Below are 20,902 nucleotides of genomic sequence, written 5' to 3'. Positions count from 1 at the left end.
TCCTCTTTCTGCTCATTATTCTTCTTCTTCTTTACTGCAGCTTATCCCTCCTATCGCCTGCTTCTTCTTCTTTCTTTACTGCTGCCTCTTCTTCCTGCTTTTTATTCTTCCTCTTATTTTATTTGAGCTTCTTCTTTTTCTTCTGACTAGCGCTAGTACTTACTTTGTTTCTTTTTCTTCTTCACCTTCTTCTTTACAGCGACCGATGTTGTCATCCGATGACCAACCCAGTTGAGCACCACTGGCAGCCGACGTGGCATCCAGCTTCAGCTTCCATGAGGATACGGCACCAGTTCCCGAACGGAACAACTTTCGGCTCCGGAAAAAAGACCCTTAAATAAACATTCATCACCAACTTTTCCTTCTTTTAATCATCTGCCGTACTCACCCTATGTGGGGTCTGGGAGCGGTTGAGGCTTTGCTTTTCAGGCTGGTGTGCTTACGCTCGTATGCCACTTTCTATTTGCTCGTCCGAAAGGTGTGGCTTCACCCAACAAACCGTCATCTAACAATGTCGGCTCTCTAGAAAAGTAGCTCGTATGTGGTGTGTTGCTTACAGGCTATAATTAACTATTATTTACCAGAATCCGACAATTTCACACGATCCTTTGGGTCCTGTGGAATCCTTCGATTGCTGGTTCTTCTGCTGGCTCATTCAACGGTAGCTCCCGAAGAATCTTTGCAGTGCTTCCAACGGAACGGCAAACTCACGGGAAATAGCAGCACACTTGCGCGAAAACCGAGGGAAAAATGCGATGGTGAACAGGATGATGATGTCTTTTTTGTCTTGTTATTATTTTCAGCTGCTGGACGATGATGACAGGTACACGCAAGGAATATCATAGCCATAAATTGTAAAAAAAATACTCAAATGACGATGATGACAGGTACACGCAACGAATATTTTAGCAACAAATTATCAAACTAAACTCAAATGTTACAACATTTGAACAGTCCACATTGTAAAACCGATTACGATCTAAATTTTGGTACTGTTTTCCACATGTTAACGTACAACATTGTAAATTTCGTCAATTTCCATTAATGATTTCAAAATCTATTAACAAAAAACAGTGTTGAATTTTTCCGAGTACAGTCCTTAAAGGATCAAGTCTTTTTGGTTCTTTAAAAAAAAGTCACGGTTTAATCCAGTCCATGTAAATGCTTCTGATTTATCTTCCGGGATATTCCATAAGTACTATCAGATACTGTAAATGAATTGTTTCATTGTTCCAAAAAGATTTAATGGAAATAAGCATTTGGGATCGAGTCGATTCTTCCCTACCCACGTGTTCTTCTTTCAAATGGACAACCCGATTTCAATACTTTTCTCGATCGTTTTCCATTGATTGATTTAAGCTAACCCATATTTCTTCGGAGGCCTATGTTGTCGCTTCGCGCCTTGTTCTAATTTTCTTTCACCTGGCCGATACCTGGCAAGAGGTGCTTCACGACGAAGGTTTCGGACAAAAACAGCAAAAACAACAACAACAGTAATTCGACGAAAATCGGTGAAGGGCTGGCTGGCTGCGAGCCTTAAGCCGGGTCTGAATGACGAGCGACGCTTCTTTTCGGTGAAAAGTGTATAAAAGGGGTAAGTGCAGGTGAAATTGAAAACAGTAGTCAGCACAATTTTCGCCCCCAAACATTTCCTTCTCGTGGGCGCGTGGGTTTTTGTTTTTCATTCAAGTTTCGTGTGTGCAAGCAGAGTTTGGACAGTCTTCGAGGGATTTGGCAGAAATTTTAACCCAACTTTTCTAAGTGCCAAGCAACCAAGTGGAAAGTGGAAATTTTTTCTCTAAAGTCTTGGGACCAAAATAAGCGTGCCAAGTGGATGTGAACTATTGAGGTTGGGTTTTTTCCTGTGTTAGTACTTTTACTTGAACTGGGTGTACAAAAAGTAACAAGTGCTACCAAATGGACTGAACGGGGGAAAAAGTGTTACGGAACACCCTCAACTGGGATCAGCTGAATCCAGGCAGGAGCGAAACTAAAATCAACAGTTGAAAGTTCGGAGTTCAGAGTGGTCGCTCAAAGATGTGGAAAATCGTAAGTTTCGCTGGTTGTTTTTTCCTCTGTTGTCCCTTTGAAGTGGAACTCTGGCCCATGCCAAGCAAGTGTCCGATGTGATCGAGCATGTTATTCTATGCTAATGAAGCTGAATTGAATCTCCATATCGAAAAGGGACAATCATCAATGAACTGTGAAAGGTCGCATACCCTTGCCTTATTTGGAAAATGTGTGTGAATGCAGCTGACTGCAGTCAGTGTTTAGTGGATTTAATACAAACATTTGAATGGAACTGAGCCATCAAGGCGAATTGCATTGAACTCCGGTCGTAACATATCGAACGTTGAGTGAATTTATGAGAGTACTTATGTGTATCTATGCAGGCGTGCTTGCCAAAGGAAGCGGTAGAGCATATCGGACTTGCCGTAATTATGAGAAAAACAAATGAGGGGATGTGGTTTAGATAGAAAGGTTGCAACGACGCTGTAAACCGTGCGTTCTGTATAGGAAAGCATGAATTAAAATGCGGCCTGAATCAGAGCTTCTGATTGTAAAGCTTAGCAAATGTGCTCGTCCTGAGTTTAATATTTGTAAAACAAGTTACAATCAGTGAATTGTGTGTCGGATGCATTCATCAGTGTTCAATGGCACCACTCAATAGTGTTACTGAGGGTTAGGGTGGCAATGGATGCCTGGGAAAAATTTCATGATTGAATTAACATTACAATTTACATATACATTTTGAAAGTTTGCTTTAAATACTGCCCTGTAAAAAGTTCCAGCTTAATCGGACTTGATTTAGGGGTGCCTCGGATTTCGATTTCTTTACTCTCAAAAATCACCTAAATTAGGACCAAAAAAAATTGGGAAAAGCGAAATTTTAATTTTGTAGCCAATACTGCCGTTCTAAGCAAGATTGTCTCATGTGGAAAAACGTGCAAAGGAGAAAAACGCGATTGAAATATCAGCTATATTTCCAATTTTTCTCTCAAACTAAAAATTCACGGACAGTTTTATCGTATTGTATAGTTCAAGTTAATCATTTAAAAATGTTTTCTGCCAAAAAAAATACATTTCCTACAAAAAAAACAGCAAATTAGAGCCAAAAATGCTCCCTGTGACACTTTTGCGTAGAATCAGAACGCATGTCGATGCTAATTCTACGAAAAACTATCACACGGCTACAATTTTTCTATCATTTTAAAAGCTTGCGTAGTTTATTTTTTTCCCAAAAACTCATGCTAAACCGTAATTTGAGAAATACGTTCCTCTTTGTTTATAAAAATGTATAGTTGAGTATGGATCCTGTAAGTAGTGCCTACCGAAAAATGTTTAGTGAAAATTTCTCTGAATAAAACATTCAAGGCTTCTCGCTCCTCCTCTGCCCTCTATTTTGTTGTTCTTTTCAGCAGGGATGAATGACTTTAAGAAGTTAAATTACATCCAAATAAAAAAAAAAGAAAAAGTTCTTTTCAGTGAATAACATTAAATTCAACAGTTTGAACTCATCTTAAGACAATTTTTTCATAAAATTTGCATTTTTCATAGAACTTTTTCTAGTGTGACATTCTTGCGTAGAACTATTATTTCTTCTAGGGACTCAGTTGTTGATTTGCTTCTCATGTCCTACTGTCCATTTTTTTTCGCTCTCTTTCCCTTCCGTTTTCTCTCTTGCTCTCTCGAATATATTAGTGGATTTACTTAAGTTATTTCTTCATTTTTTTTTCTTTATAATTTATTATAATAGTTGTTTTTTTGTTTAGTTTAGCTTCAATTATAATATTCTTTTAAATGTAGATGTGTGTGTTGTGTTGTTGGTGGTTGGGTTGTGGCGCGGTGTGTGTTTGTTTTGGATTCTTTCTATTGTGTGTGTGGAGGGAGAGGAGGGAGATGTAGGTCTGTATGCATCCAATGTCGCCACTCTCCGAAACTGGGAATTCCGCTTTTTCTGCTCGTCGCCTTCGGTCGAGCTTAGGGCGATTATTTGGGTGCAAGCGATATCGGCTTCTCGTCGCTCGGCGTCGGTGTCGTGTCTCTTCTCGGTGGCATCCGCTCGTTGATCGCGTCCAGTCCCTTGGCCTCGGCGAACGACGTGATCTTGTGGTTCGGCGAAAATCCTTGAAGGGCATTATGCAGCGACTGCTTGCCACCGGACAGGGCTCCCAGTGGCAGTGCTCCGGTTGGTGTGAGTCCTTTTAGCTGCAGTACCGATTCCGATTCTTCCCTTAGCACGGAGAAGACGCGAGCCATTTTGCCGATGGCCCGGATCTTGTTCCTGATCACCTCCTTGCGGGCGATCAATTTGCCATCGGTGGTGAATTCGTTCAGTTCTAACTACCAATCAAAGCAATCGGGAATGGAAAAAGTTCACACACCAAACTGAACGCTTACGATTGCAATCCCGAACGAATGAACTTTGACAAGCTTCGGGTGAACGAACCGAAGCACAAAACATTCACCGCAGTAAACTGGATCGCTTTTTATTTTCACCACGGACATTCGAACTGATTCGCGAGCACAATCACCAAACGATTGCAATCGCGATTGTATTGGCGAATGTTTCGCAAAGGAATTTCCCGGTAAAGGATTAAGCCTTCGGGTGTTTATTTTGCGGCTAAATTTTTGTGTTACGGCAACCGCGCTCTCCATTTGCTCTGGTATTGCATATCATCCAGGCGCATAGCTCGGATCTCACATGGATTTTATTTTTTCTATTTAATCGACGTTTCTGGCAAGTTTATATTTTAAGTTTGCCAGAGATGTCCATTTAATAGCTTAATAATATATCGCAATAAAAAAACATTTTTACATGGATTTTGGACAAAAATGGTGGCTAGAATAAAGCAGAGGATCGGATAACCGGAACTTTGATGAGCGGGATTCAACTGTATATTAACATTCAACTGTTAATGTCTTGAAGGTTATGCGACTTTCATGACAATTATCAATATTCTTGTACAATACTTGAATTTTGTTCATATTATTTTCTATTTGCATACTCAAAGGCGCTTATCGGGCTCACTGTTTACAAGGACTAAAATGCATGTTTTTTTAGACCAAACTTTAAGGTAATTTGCTGTAAGCTGAATTTCTTTTCATAGTTTTTGCTTAAGATGTGAAACAACTTCAAATGGAAGAAATGCCTTGGTTTTTCAGATCAAATGTCTTTCAACAAAAAAAAGAGTACATTTGGTAAAATTTCACATTCTCGATCGAAAAAGAGTACATGTTCTCTTTTCGAGTTGCCAGGTGTGGACTAGGCTTAACACAAGTTATAATAACATCATAACAAAACACAACGTTGACGAGTGGGGCTTGTGATATAGCTCAGTTGGCAAGTCTGTTGTCTCCTGAGCCGATGTCCGCGAGTTCGAGCCCAAGAGTAAACATCGAACACCGTTGTACCGGATGAGTTTTTCAATAACGATCCGCGAATGCCATAAAGATGGTAAACGACTATAATCGAAAAAAAAAAACGTTGACGAGCGCGGAAGCCGTAACGCACAAATTTAGCCCAAAAATAAACACCCGATGGCTTAATTCTTTACCGGAAAATTCCATTGCGAAACATTCGCCAATACAATCGCGATTGCAATCGTTTGGTGATTGTGTTTGTCAATCATTTGCGAATCAATTCGCCCAACGAACGTCGTGGTGAAAATAAAAAGCGATCCAATTTATTGTGGTGAATGTGTCGTGTTCGGTTCGTTCACACGAAGCTTGTCAAAGTTCATTCGTTCGGGATTTCCAATTCAACCAATCAGCGTTCGACTGGTCACATTCGCATCGCCGATGCTACCTCCGAAAAAGAAGCGGCGATTGAGAATCATTAGCGTTCATGCTGGTGAATGATTTTTTCCATCCTTGCACCTTGATGAAAATTTCGTATAAGTTCAGAACAAAATATACTTGTTTGTGTTTTTATTTGAAAGTTAACACTAAAAGAGACCGTTTCCATCAAAATAGTGAAAATGGCCCAGAAGTCACATGGGACATTCTTGCTTAGAACGGCAGAATATGACTTAAAAGTTCATTAAACGTTGAGATATGGTGTTATCTAAAAGAAAATGTTTGTTCAAATCGGTTTTTTGGGACACAACGTCCCAAAAAGTTTTAAGACAATTCAAAAAAAAATTTTTGAGTTTAACCAGATCCCGACGTTTTATGCATTTTTGTCATTTGGCATTTTTAAGTCATTAAGATTTTACCCTAAGGTATTTTTTAAAGGCCCCGAAAGTCGATTTTTGACAAAAAAAAATTTTGAGATCACACCAAATCTCGATGTTGAAGATATTTCTATGTCATTTGGCATCAAAATTTAATCAAATTTGGTTATTTTAAGACTAAAAAAAATCTACAGAATGTAAAAAGTAGGTTATCGAAACTCGCTGAGCTTTTCGCTGCCACCTTACAGAAGGAGTTTGAACCTTTTGAGCGGTTCAAGCGGCCATTAGAAATAAGTCCGAAGCAAACCGTTAGGCTAATGTATTATGTATGTAATCAGCAATTTTTACTTTGAAAAGTATAAAAAAAAACTATTGTGTGGGAGAGTCAAGTTAAAACACATGTGCCAACAAAGAATACAGAAAGATGATGTTCCGATCTGTTACTGTAAGGCAAACCTATATAACAGAGCTATTTATAATGATTTGAGCATGGATGTTTCATTTGCAAGTTTTATTACATAATTGAATCCTAGTGTGCAAGTTCACTCAATTTAGAGAAAGGTTGGATACGCCAAAAAAAAGTTGGCTGTCGCCAAACGGTATTGGTATAAAATCTTTAAGACTTGAAAGAGCAAAAAACAACTGGTCGACAATTTTTTGTTAACTTTCCAAGAAATGGTTTCTGCACTAAAATAGCAGCTAATTTCGTCAAAACTGGCTCAAAGTTCTAAGAGAGAAAAAAAGCTTAATGATAAACATTTCGGAATTTTACTCGGGCAGTATCCGGACCGCCTATTATAACTTTTCGCTTTTCAATAATTATTACAGTAGTTTTTCGATTTTATCACTGTTCGATTTTCCAATTCTCGCTAAACTCACGCTCGATTTTATCACGGTTGATGTTTCGATTTTATCACGATGTTTTTGGAAATCATTCAGAAATCATTTGCCGTTTTTCTATTTTAGTTTCAAGTTTCGCCAAATTCACTGTTTTACCATTATGATGATGAATTAAGCGTGATAAAATCGAAAAACAACTGTATTGAAATGGGTTTATAAATTCTAAACCCTTTTCCCTCCCAATTTTTGAAAATAAAATCTTTTTACAAAAAATTGTAGTTGCTTAAGTTGGACCTATCGACAGTGCAGAGTTTTTAAATGGAATTTGCATTCCAATTTCTGTCTAAGACTTGAGTTTCGTATTGAACATTTTCAACTGATTTAACAAAAATTTTACCATCTACTGAAGTAAACATCCTGAATTCAGCATATCATTTTCCAAATGATCATTCTCAAATTATCATAAAAAATTGGATCTCATAGTTGTCTTGCGAATATCATTGAGTGATTTTCTTAACATGAGAATTTTAGTTGATGATAAGAGTGTTAAAAAAAATGAGGATTAAATTTTGCTTTTTGCAGCTCAAATCAGAACATTCATTTTTGAGAAATTTCCAAACTTTCGCCTTCCGCAATGTTTGCACGTGATTGGAAAGCAATTGAAGAAAAAAAATCGCATCATAGCCCCCCCCCCCCCCCCCCCTGTGGCTTAATTCGGCCCTGTAGGGAACTCAAGATCCTTTTTACAGTTCTTTGGACTTATCATAGGAACCAAGCGGATTGATCACTATAAAAAAGGATACCTGTCACCTGCACTTGAATGACGGGGCGACGAACGTGCTGTGTAGATCTCACAATTATTGTCTGAGAAATTTTAAGCCCAAGAGTTTATTTTCCGGAGTAAAAAAATATAATGTTTTCGCCACTTGAGAACCTAGTTGGTTTTTTTATAAATATATATTTCTGGAAAGGTGATATGAAGGTTTCTTTTTTTCCTGGAAAATTATACTATAAGAACTACAAAACGGTTCCTCGTAAATATTTGTTCGAAAAAATACGAATTTCCTTAGAAAAGAGGGGTACCCAATTAGCTCTGGGTTATGCTCTTATCTACCCTGTTAAAAAAAATCTTTTCCAGACTTTTAAGATTCAGTTTGAATGTTATCACTGATAACTTATCAGAATCAGACTCTTAAATATGAAGGTTTCTAGTAAATCCGTATCAGTAAAAAGTTACAATTGAAAATCCAAAAAGATAGTTTGAAATTCAAAAAAATAAAATAAATAAAATAAAAAAAATAAATTTCAAAAAAAAAAAGATTTCGACGCCTCCAAGCGAATGGCCGTACGTAGAACCTTTTTCCAGCACCGTCTCCCACACAAGTACACCTAAAAATCACCGTTAAAAACGCAATCACAGATCGATCACGTTTTGATAGACAGCCGGCACTTCTCGGACATCATCGACGTTAGATCATGTCGAGGCGCCAACACCGAGTCAGACCACTATTTGTAGATGGTGAAGCTGCGCCCAAAACTCTCCGTAGTGAACAACATACGAAACCGACGCCCGCCTCGGCTAACACGTTCGTCACCATGTCACCCATATTCGGGTGACGGGTGTATTTCCTAGGAGGCCCCGTCACATCCAAAACCTGTGACGCTCTCTTACTAAAGTTAGCCACTCAGTTTAGCCACACGTTGCAAATCTTAGAATTCTCCCGAAAATTTATTTGGCCCGGCTGGTAAAACTACCAAAATTAGCGTGGCGACAAACGTGTTAAATATCGCACGACTGAAGCAACCTGAGGTCGCGGAAGACTACGCGCAATCGCTTGAAGCAGCGCTGCCTGCAGAGGGCGAGCTCGACGAAGTCCCTCTCGAGGACTGCTGGGATATCATCAAGACAGCCATTAACAGCGCTGTGGAGAACGTCATCGGGAATGTGGAACGAATTCGCCGAAAAGCGCTTCCTGGAGAAGGAGGAGCTCGAGGAGCTGGAGCAGCTCGACGTTCCCAAGAAACACTGAAGTTCTATCAGAAACTCAGTGCACCTCGCATAGGCTTCGTGCCAAAAGCCCAAATGTGACGGGATAAGGACGGAGGCATCCTGACGGACAATAGTGAGGTGATCAAAAGGTGGAAGTAGCACTTTGATGGACACCTGAAGATCAAGACAGTGGGAAAGATACATCGCCGGCGTAGCCAACGAGCGAAGTTAAGGAAGCCATTCACCTGCGGAATAGCAATAAGTCGACTGGGAAGGGGGGCATCGCAGCTGATCTCTCAAAATGGGCCCGGCCAATATGACCGATTGCCTACACCGGTTGGCAGTGAAAGGAAGGGGTTATGCTCCTTCTACAAAAAGGGAGAAAAATTAGACTGTGAGAACTACCGAGCCACAAGCAATCAGATTCGTGGGTATCAGAATGGGGGTAGGTTTAATAGCGGCACGTTATCCAAACATACGGGAAAATTGTGCCCAAAAACCGTGCACACCAAGTCCCTACGCACCATCTATTCACTTCACTTCACTTCACTTCAAAGCCGCATACGACACGCTCGACCGTGACGAACTATGGAAAATTATGGACGAGAACGGCTTTTGCGGGAAGCCGACCAGACTGATCAAGGCGACGATGTATGGAACGCAGTGTTTTGTGCGGATTTCGGATGAATTGTCGAGCTCATTCGAATCACGCAGGGGGCTTCGACAAGGCGATGGTCTATCCTGCATGATGTTCAACGAGGCGCTAGACGGTGTTATTCGACGAGCGGTGGGTGAAAGGCGGGGCACGATTTTCAACAGGTCCAGTCAACTTATCTGCTTTGCCGATGACATTGATATAGTTGGCAGATCATTTGCGGCGGTGGAGGAGATCTACCGTAAACTAAAACGCGAAGTAGGAAGGATTGGATTGATGATGAATACGTCCAACACGAAGTATATGCTGGCCTGTGGATCCGAGACAGACCGAACTCACTTGTTCAGTAATAACAAGGTCGCGATCGACTTCGACGAGTTGGAAATAGTCGAAGACTTTGTCTATCCCGGCTCAATGGTGACCGCAGGCAATGTCGAGAACCTGAACATGACGCTCATTAGACCGGTTGTTCTCTACGGCCACGAGATATGGATGTTGCCTGAGGAAGACCTGCGTACACTTAGAGTATTCGAGCAACGAGTGTTAAGAACCATCTTTGGCGGCGTGCAGAAGAAAGGAGTGTAGAGGCGAAGGATGAACAACGAGCTCGCGCGACTCTACGGCGAACTCAGTATTCAGAAGGTGGTGAAGGCAAGACGGATACGCTGGGCAGGACATGTTGCGAGAATGCCGGACGACTGTCCTGCAAAACAGGTGTTCGCTCCGAATTCGGTATCTTATCTTGTTTTCACTAAGCTTAGGAAAATATTTCGTTTGTAGTTTGAACTATGGACGAATCAAATCATTGGTCATCGTCAAACAAATCACTTGTAAAATCATCAATTTAATACAGTCGTACATCTTCCATGGAAAAGCTTTAAACTTATTCTGTGAACCATTTTATCTTTTCAGATTTTCATTATCGTGCTGGCAAGAGCGGGTGCCACTGGTGCTCCAGCTACTGCCGCTTCCGGTCCGGGCAGCGCTCAAGCCATCAAGCACAACCTTATCAACGAGATGAACGAAACCTTCAGCGACCTGGAGCAGGCTAGTGAAAAATTTATCGACTTAGGCACCTTCATCGGGAAACATAAGGTTCCCCCAAAGACGGTGAAAATCACCAAAACCATTGCCGTCAAAGTACCCGTTCCATTTCCCGTGAAGGTACCACATCCGGTCCCGGTTCCAGTTCCGGTACCGAAAGCAGTTCCGGTGCCTGTCGTTAAACCAGTGCTCGTACCAGTCACAAAGTTAGTTCGAGTGCCAGAAGCAAGTGTCGTCACTCCCACGGCCAGTACAGCTCCAAGCTCCCCGGAACCAACGGAAAATACCCGATCCACGATAGCGGCTTTGTCCAATCGGTCTTATGGCATTGGGAAAGGAAACTCGGATCTAAACTCGGAGGAACAGGAAACATCTCAGTCGAATCGTCATGAACAGGTGCATGAATTTACCAAATCCTATCCAATTCATTCTGTTTTTGATGCCGGCGTTGATTATAATCCTTATGCCGGAAATCGATTAGCAATTTCAAAACAGAAGGCGTCTTCTTCGGAGCATAGGCCAACGCGTCATTACATGCCAGATTATGAGAAGGTTCAGGAATACAGCAAATATCCCGGTCGTCACCAAGAGTATCGTGGGTATCGCTCAGGATTGAAAACCGAGGTTGCTCATGAACACTACTCAACTGCCCAACCTGATATAGAGCACTCAGCCGAAAACTATGATGGACCCCACGCGGACATAGTTCCAAACTCGTACAAGCATCCCAAAAGCTACTACTACGCAAAAGAAACGGAAAAATATCCCACTCCTAAATTTCCACGACCGACTCATTCTGCATTCCCCACTACTCCAATCTATCGTACGAAAGACACTTCCTACGAGAGCGACAATCACTATGAAGGACAAAGTTTGCGGGAATACCACCACAAACCGTCTCCAACTGCACCCAGCTATCAATCAGTTAGTGACTCGTACCCACATTATGAACGACCTGACTTCAAAAAGTACCATTACGTAAAACCTTCCGCTTCGAGCTACAGAGAACATGTGGCTGAAGAACCACAACACAAGGAACAACACCACAAAAAATACAAATATGTATACTATTACCCGAAACCTACAGAAGAGATCTACATTGGTTCAGACCCTGATGAAGAATCTTCCTCGGACCTCAAACAATACCATCATCACTCTGAGTCACACAAACACGAAGTTGAACATGTACCAGTAGTCCATCATAAATCACCTTCGCATTATGAAGTCGAGGAACTTTACGCTAGACCCAGTGCTACTCCAGAAACATACGCACATCACGAGCCCAAGGAATCACACTACCCCAGGCATAAATTCAAGGTAGTCTACCCTCGACCAACACCTGTATCCCAAGCTTTAACATACCTGGAAGACAAGGAACCGGCTCACTCAGAACACAAAGAATACTATCCACACTACCAAGAACACCGACATTCTGTACCGAAAGAAACCAAAATACGATACGTCCCAAAGGTGAACCATGTCCCATACGAATTCCCCAGTGACTCCCATCTTCACCCCAGCTACGCTGAAGAAAGTTCCTCCAGCAAACACAAAATGCATCATTACTACAGCCAACAGGCAGAACAAACCTCACAAGAAGAAACACACGAACCTGAACACAAATACTTCATTCAACACCATCTACAGCACCACCGGCCAAGCCCTTCTCCTTCTCCAACAACAGCGTACGGGCATGATCATGCCGAATCAAATGAACCCTACGAATACCACCAACATCGACCTAGCAAGTACTATACCCATTCGCTAGGCCACCATCATCATTCGGCTCCATCTTCGCCTGCAGTGGACATGCTCGAGTCATCCTCCAAAGGTAACGAAGCCTACGAACAGGCCGTTGAGCAGAAACTTCGCTCCACCTATGCCAACAACCCCTATGTCGAGTACAGCCACGAACACGTACACCACGATCATGTAGACCGGAGATCATCGCAATCGGCAAATCCCCCACAATCCCAATAGCTACTCCACAACGATACTGTAAGAACGTCTAGGACAGAACCAAAACCCGGTGTTCCCAATTAGTGTGGAACATGTATTTATTATTTTTCGTATAAAATTAAAAGAAAATATATGACGCTTTAAACATATACCCAACCCACGGACGCAAAAGTTCTACTGCCGCTGCTGCTGCTACTGTTGCTAAGTGCTACCTGAGAAGAGGCCCAAGAAGCCTCTTAAACAGAGGAAAACCGCGATCTTCTCGTCTTCTTCTTCGCCGAAGCTAAGGCGGTGAAGAGAATCGATCGATGCGAATGCTTAAAAATGCAGAACCTGTGAGAACTGAAGATTACTATCCTGAACGACCGATGAACAAATCCATTTGTAAACGACCTTCCCCCGTTGATGACGATGCTGAATTGGGTTTGGAAGTGACAAAATGTGATCTATGTCCGATTTTCAGTGGGACATTCTTTTAGGATTTGTTAACTAGTATGTATTAACGACCACGGCCAGGTGGCCGGGTCAACCAAATAACGGTATACGAATCAAGCAATCAACTTTCAATAAAGTCTAATATTTATATACAATCAGAGCTCACTGTAGTTTGTTTTACTTACACCGAAAGCTCCAGTTAAAGCTTACCCAAGCAACCAAAAGTCCCATATCTACTTAAACGCGTGCCTACGAAGTTCGAATTTCGCTGGCCAAAGGTTTCAAAGAGACCTGATTGGAGAGATTGGTACCGAATTTTCTCGAATGCGAGCATGAAAGCTACAAAATGTTCCTCAAATAGCCTTTTTGTGACACGTCAATCGCATCACTCAGTGTTAAAGTTACAAATAGGGCCTCAAATAGCCTTCCATGGACTTGAATTTCCAGAAAGTTCCTTAAATAGCCTTTTTGTGACATATCAAATCGCATCCCTTCAGTATAAAAGTTGCAATTGGGTCTCAAATAGACTTCCTTGGACTTTAAGTTCCAAAAAGTTCCTTAAATAGCTTTTTTGTGACATGCCAATCGCTTCCATTCAGTATAAAGGTTACAAATTGGGTCTCAAATAGCCTTCCATGGACTTGAATTTCCACTAAGTCGCTTAAATAGCCTTTTTGTGACATGTGAATCGCATCCCTTCAGTATAAATGTTACAAATAAGGTCTCAAATAGCCTTCCATGGACTTCAAGTTCTAAAAAGTTCCTTAAATAGCCTTTTTGTGACATGTCAATCACTTCCATTCAGTATAAAAGTTACAATTTGGGTCTCAAATAGCCTTTCATGGACTCGAAGTCCAAAAAATTCCTCAAATAGTCTGGCGTCTTCGCTGCTGGCCGCTGGCTGCCCCTGCAGGTATTCTTGGGAAGCTTATTACTACTTCGAGTTTTAGCTGCTGGTAAGGCAACATCTAGGCGTGACCTCGTGGCAGCGTGTTTGGCTATCATCTCGAAGGATCGCGGTTCAAATTTTGTATCAGGACTAATTTTTTTCATTAGGTTGTTTGATTGCTTGAGAAAGCAAATAAATCAAATGTGTACCAGAAATGGCGTGCGGGCCGGCATGTATCGGACAAAGTCAAAAACAAAGCAATTAAGTCAGATGAATTGTGGTGATGGGAGGAATGAAGATGGATGCCGAGAAACCGGCAGCACCACATGGGCTGGTGGTGACCGAAGTAAGAGAGGAGAGAATAGATTTTTTTTGTTTTTGCTGATTAAAAGATGTCTTGTGAGCTGAACAGAAGGCCGTTAAAATCTGTAATGGAACTTCAAAGTTTCAATAAGAACTTAAATTTTGGGCTAAATAAAACGAACTTCAGCATATTGATTATGCTGATTAAGCTGTGTTTGACCTTTTTAACCCTTCGTTTCATAAAGTAACAAATTTGCAACAATCAATGTATGGAAAAATCGTATTTTATTAAAAATTTTTTCTTGATGTACTAATCATTTTCAACCGTTTAAAATGATTTTTAAGTATTATCGGTTAGTATAGATCGTTGATTACGAAGGGTACATAAAAGATTACACTTTTTAGGCTATTAAAAACAGTAAAAACCAAAGTTTTCATTTTGAAAATTGTGTTTTTTCCACAAGAGCAGAATCATGACAAATCATTATTATTTTTTTTTTTTTTAAAACACCCAGCAAACATTTTTGAAAGTATGTTTCTCAACAACTTTGTTATGCGGTCCATATACATTATAGAATGATCGTATAATACTCAAATCAACAGCATTTACCTACCAAAGTGGAGGCAATATATATACATACTAGCTGACCCGGTAAACTTCGTTTTACCAACTTATGTATAAATCGTGATGAATGTTTGATTTCATCTACACGTCCTTTACTTCATCGTGCTCGCGAATCTATTCTTAATGAAATCTTAACAAAATTGTACGGCTTGTGTCCCATTTCAAGTTGAATTTGTATTGGGACCACCTTGCATAAAAAGTGAAATTCTTGAAATTATTATACAAACCATCTCTGTCCCAAAAAACCCTCGGATACCAAATTTCACTTTATTCCGACCGACCATTCATACGTGATGTTGTTACAAAGAAAACGCCTCCATTTTTGTATATAGGATGTGAAGAGATAATTTTGTATGGGGACCCCCCTTTCATCAAAAGTGAGATTCTCGAAACTATTATACAAACCATCTCTGACCCAAAAAACCCTCGGATACCAAATTTCACTTCATTCCGACCGACCATTCAAACGTGATGTTGTTACAAATAAAATGCCTCAATTTTTATATATAAGATGTGAAGAAGAGATAACTTTGTATGGGGACCCCCTTTTCATCAAAAGTGAGATTCTCGAAACTATTATACAAACCATCTCTGACCCAAAAAACCCTCGGATACCAAATTTCACTTCATTCCGACCGACCATTCATACGTGATGTTGTTACAAAGAAAATGCCTCCATTTTTATATATAAGATGTGAAGAGATAATTTTGTATGGGGACCCCCCTTTCATCAAAAGTGAGATTCTCGAAACTATTATACAAACCATCTCTGACCCAAAAAACCCTCGGATACCAAATTTCACTTCATTCCGATCGACCATTCATACGTGATGTTGTTACAAAGAAAATGCCTCCATTTTTATATATAAGATTCTCTCCCCTCCTCTCACCTTTAGTTCAAAAATGGGGGGGGGGGGGTTATGGAGAAAGCGTTATTTATTACAATAAATCATATTTTACTGTCAAAACATGGCTGCCTGACTCGTTTAAGCAAAATCGCTTGGCAATTGTTTAAGTTATGTTATAACTCACGTTGATTTTGTATGGGAGCCTCTGGTTTTAAAGGTAGGATGTGTTATTTAGTAAAATAGATTGTTTTTCCACATCAAAACATGCATGTGTACACAATTTCATGAATATCCCATGTGAATTGTATGGGTTGTATACATTTTTTCAAATTTTTTCACATTTTTTTAAGGGAGCCCCACGTTTTAAAAGCGAGCAATTGCAGTCTGCATAATGAATCAACTTCTTGTGTCTTTTCGATCTCGTGAACCAATTTTTATAAAAATCGCATTTAAATTGTTCAAGTTATGTCCCGTTTCAATTTGATTTTGTATGGGAGCCCCCCTTCTATAAATAGTGAGATTCTTGAAACTATTATACAAACCATCTCTGGCCCCAAAAACCCTCGGATACCAAGTTTCACTTCATTCCGACCGCCCGTTCATACGTGATGTTATCACAAAGATAGCGCCTCCATTTTTATATATATAAGATTTCAAAATTCTGTCTGGAGCGATACGAATTATATTCGTATATTATTCGTACATACATCCTAAAGTAAGCAAGTTTTGCTCTTAATTCATGCGAACCGTTGCCAGTGACAATATTTGCTGTTTCTCTCATTGGACAATTTTTTCAAAAGAAACATCGGATTTTTAGTAATCTGGTTGCACTGCAACTCGCAGAGAGAGCAACAAGGATTTTTTCTCACTTGAATCCTGCGCGGGAGAACAAATTTGCAAACATAACGAACTTTTTATCAGATCCGATTTAAGTGACCATTTTTACGATCGCTACTTATTGGGTAGGAATTGCGATTCGCATTAACATTATTAACGACTTAATCTATCATTTCTAATGCGATTTTATGTTTGCTGGGCAACCAGTTAATACATACTTTAATATGCTAGGGACCTTGCCACGAGCAGACATGATATAGGATTCAAACGCTGGAATTTGTTTGAAAAAGAGTTCCTCTTAAGTTTTGTCGTCCATCATCATCATCTGTCTCAAAGGCTCGGTACCGGCTATACAGCTTCAGAGCTCTGAAACAAGCCAAAATGTGTTGTTGAGGTAAGGTTTGGATGACTCATAACAACAACACTTTCAGCTTATCGGGGAAAAAATTGTTGAACATTTCAGCGATCTACTCGATTTTGCTGATTGTTTGCTGTTGATACCTAAATGTGGTCTCAGCTTGCTGTCAAACAAGAGCATATGAAAGCTTAATTATGTCTAATTTTGCTCTCGGACAAAATTTAACAGCAAATGATGCTATCAGTTTGCTGTTAATACCTTATTATGGTCTCGGTTTACTATCAATTTGGGCATCAAAGTCTGCTCGGGAATTAAGTTTTCGCTTATTCCAAATTGAAAATTCTGGTATAAGCCTTGACTTCCCTATGACCCTTAACCGAAGTGTCCGATCATGTGCGTCATTCCTATGTTTGATTTGAACTTTGGGGACATTTTTAAAAGAGTTTGCATACTTTTCCACTACTCACACACAGTAATTTTTTGAATAATCAACGGTTTTGTCAGCTATCAATTTGATAATGATTGATTTTAAAGGAAACTGTGCAAATTTTTTTTCTCTTTTTCTCAATGCGTGAGTCCTAAATTTTGGAAAAATAGGTCTAAAAGTACTATTCACAGGCGGCAAAATGCTGTCAAAAATTGGAATGTCCGATTACTTGTAAATGAGCTATAAGCAAAAGAAAGTGACCTTTTTCTTAACAGAACTAAACTTTATGGTTTTTTACCATGATGCTATGCTGGATGAGGATCAAGTAAGTTCTGTAGTTATTAGCGGAAAAAAGCCGAACAAAGAATAAGTCTAGAGGCCTAGGACGCATTTGACCACCTCTGCCTCATTCATATTTTTCATAATGAAATCTGGGGAATATATTACTCCAACTTGAATATGTTTATTCTACCTTAGAGAACCATTTATTGCTATTAATTTGAATAGCAACCTGAAACTTTCAACGAAATTAGAAATGCATGGACGTCTTCAGATTCACCCAAGCTTTCTAAGTTATTAAAAATGATTAAAATAAAACTTTTTGTGAAAAAACTCTTTAAGACTTGTTATATCTGCTGCAGCCGTTGGTTTGCATAAAATATTGGTGGTTTAAAATTTAAAATACTATTAAAAATTACATTGATGAACAATCTAACAGCCCCAGTAACTCAGTTTAATCAGAAAGAAGTTTAAACTGGTAAAACAAAAGATTATAAACTTTTTCAAATCTTATTTATTTTTGTAAATTTTCACATTGTTTAGCTTTTTATAAACTGTTATTCGCCTAAACTGAAAAATCATAGCATAAATTTCAGCTTCTGTATGTTTGCATAAGACTACAAGGCTTGCATTCATCTAAATACAAGGAAATTTCTTCCCATGAATAGAGATGCCTAAACTGAATTGGATGGTGTAAACAAATCTAGAAGTCTTGGACGAGACCATTCGCGTATTATAACTCATAAATAACTTGTGTTCCCGAAATGACTCAACATAATTCTAACAACCTCTTCCATTTTAGATCTACGGCTAAATTGAAAATTTTCTACAAGTGCACTATACCTAAACTAAATCTAAACGCAAGTCTAGTGATCGCATATCACCCCTCCAGTTCCTATATGTGCTCCTACTCCATAGTGACCACCATATTGGCTACCATAGTGTCCACCGACTGAATAGTGACCTGCCGTTCCATAATGACCACTAGATCCGTAGTGTCCTGCTCCACCGTAATGGCCAGTTCCTCCGTAAGCCGATCCATAGTGTCCAGCCGTTCCATAATGGCCAGCTCCTCCGTAATGACCTGCCGATCCATAGTGTCCCGACACTCCGAAGTGTCCCAAGGAACCATAACCTGCGGCAAGAGATCCTCCGTAGTGGGCCCCATAATGGCCACTTTGTAGGTGGGTTCCGTGGGTCTGGTGAAGACCATGGTCCGATACGGATATGTGTCCAGCTGAAGCCAGAACTGGATGAGCATGTGCGGAGTAGATGGGAGTGGCAACAACCGAAGAACTCACGATTGGAGTACTGACAATTGGAGTGCTTACAACTGGATGGCTGACTACCGGATGGCTTACTACCGGGCTGTAGTGCACAGTAGTGACAGGTTTGGCTATGACTACAGGCTTAGGAACTAGAACAGGTTTGGTTACAACAATTGGCGTAGGCACTTTCACGGGAACCGGATAAGGATGTGGAACTGGAACGCCTACGTGTTTCGTTACTGGATACGGCACAGCTACAGGAACTGGGCGATCTACAGGAACTGCGATAGGTTTTTTCACGATGACTGGGTATGGCACTGGTTTCGCTACTGGGTAAGGCACTGGGACATGTTTCTTCACAAACACTGGATAAGGCTTAGGGATAGGCACGGGAATATGTTCTTTGATGGTCGCCGTGTAAATAGGCTTAGGGTATCCATAGCCATGATAAGCACTGTATAGTCCTCCATGTCCTCCGTGATAGCCACCGTACAGTCCTCCTCCATGGCCAAGGTAGCCTCCTCCATGGCCAAGGTAGCCTCCTCCGTAGCCATAGCCGATTTTTCCCCCATGGAAGCCTGCTCCATGACCCAAATAAGCCCCACCATACCCGACACCTATTTTCGCACCGTGAAATCCGGAATCATAACCGTACCCTCCTCCATAGCCTCCTCCGTACAAACCACCATGGAATCCAACATTTCCTCCGCCTCCGTACCCTATACCCAGTGAAAGATGACGCTTAGCTGTCTTCTTAACTTCTTCAACAGACGATGCAGTTTCAGCAGATTGTACCACCTGTTGCTGATCTTGGGTATTTAGCTGGATGTTCTCGGGTACGTCTTCACAAATCACCGATGCGCATATGATCAACACCAAGAACAATATCTATGAAAAAAAAACACACCAAAAACACTTGTTGAATTTAACCCAATCTTAGTAACACATCAAAACACGCCGTAACTCACCCTTAAGCCCTCCATGCTTAACCCATATGCTAACCTTATCGGTTATCACACGCACGGTCCGCAAAACACTACCAGTGGTTATCTTAACTGCCCTCACCTTTATACCTTTTCCCATGAAAATGATCAAACTCTAAAGCCCAATCTTGGTCCACAAATCTCGGATCTCCCGACCACCGGGCAAATAACAAACATGCGGAGGGACCTGTCAAGTCACTTCCATCACCCATCAGGCCCAGACATTAGGTCACAGATTCGAGAAAAAGCCAATCACCCAGCATGTTACAGTCCCTTAGCGCATAGCATATATTCGCATTTCAACTACAGCCTAGTTCAGGTACCCCCGTAGAATTTGCATGCAATTATGTCAATTAATCCAACTTATCCACATAAGAGGTGGCCCTGCGCGCGTCGTCTTGTTGTCGTTGTCGTCGTCATCGTTGATGAAGTCGGTGAGGAAACGCCTATGACACCCGGTCGAATGATAAAAAAGCGCGCGCGACAAAATAAAACGGCTCATCCATATGTATCTTGTTCAACGGCGTTGGGGGAAAACCTACCTCCTTACATTCGGATGTATAATGTACATACCTGAGGCTGATCTGCTTAAGATTATCGCGGGTCTCGTGCGTATGTTACTAATTCAATTGGCCCACCAGAAAGGCAAGAACGCAGTACAAGAGGTGTGCAACCAAGTCTCGTTAAATGTGTAACATTAGGCAACCGATTCTAGGCGCATATTCGTTATGGTCATCAATTATCACATAAGTTAATTGAATAATTGAATACTGGATTAGATTTCATCAAAGGTGTTGAAATAACAATCATTCGTGAAGTTTTTCAACGTTGTAAAAGGTGTAATAATCTCAATTATCGACCTCATTCGTATAATAAAATCTGACAGTATGACATGATTCGCATGTTCCTAGGATGGCATCTCTTGCGTTCCAAGAATTAAATCGTTTTCCTTCATGAAGCGTTCGCGGCGAAGCATGATCGTCAGC

The 20,902-nt window shown here is 40.6% G+C and overlaps 2 protein-coding genes across 2 annotated transcripts; one reads left to right on the top strand and one right to left on the bottom strand.

Annotated features, from left to right (window-relative positions):
* The first annotated feature begins 1,630 nt into the window (after window positions 1–1,630).
* Window positions 1,631–13,259, top strand: LOC129748690 (adhesive plaque matrix protein-like). The gene is made up of 2 exons (XM_055743369.1): window positions 1,631–2,049; window positions 10,574–13,259. The coding sequence occupies exons 1-2, from the start codon at window positions 2,038–2,040 to the stop codon at window positions 12,683–12,685; spliced, it is 2,124 nt and encodes a 707-aa protein (XP_055599344.1). The 5' UTR covers window positions 1,631–2,037; the 3' UTR covers window positions 12,686–13,259.
* A 4,897-nt stretch (window positions 13,260–18,156) lies between these two features.
* On the bottom strand, window positions 18,157–20,005 carry LOC129748691 (uncharacterized). The gene is made up of 2 exons (XM_055743370.1): window positions 19,902–20,005; window positions 18,157–19,821 (listed from the first exon to the last, which is right to left on the bottom strand). The coding sequence occupies exons 1-2, from the start codon at window positions 19,914–19,916 to the stop codon at window positions 18,532–18,534; spliced, it is 1,305 nt and encodes a 434-aa protein (XP_055599345.1). The 5' UTR covers window positions 19,917–20,005; the 3' UTR covers window positions 18,157–18,531.
* Between the last annotated feature and the right edge of the window lie 897 nt (window positions 20,006–20,902).

Source organism: Uranotaenia lowii, chromosome 2 (genome assembly GCF_029784155.1).
Source record: "Uranotaenia lowii strain MFRU-FL chromosome 2, ASM2978415v1, whole genome shotgun sequence".
Lineage (NCBI taxonomy): Eukaryota > Metazoa > Arthropoda > Insecta > Diptera > Culicidae > Uranotaenia > Uranotaenia lowii.
Note: the sequence above shows the minus strand (reverse complement) of the source record. Positions and strands in the feature narration are given on the sequence as shown.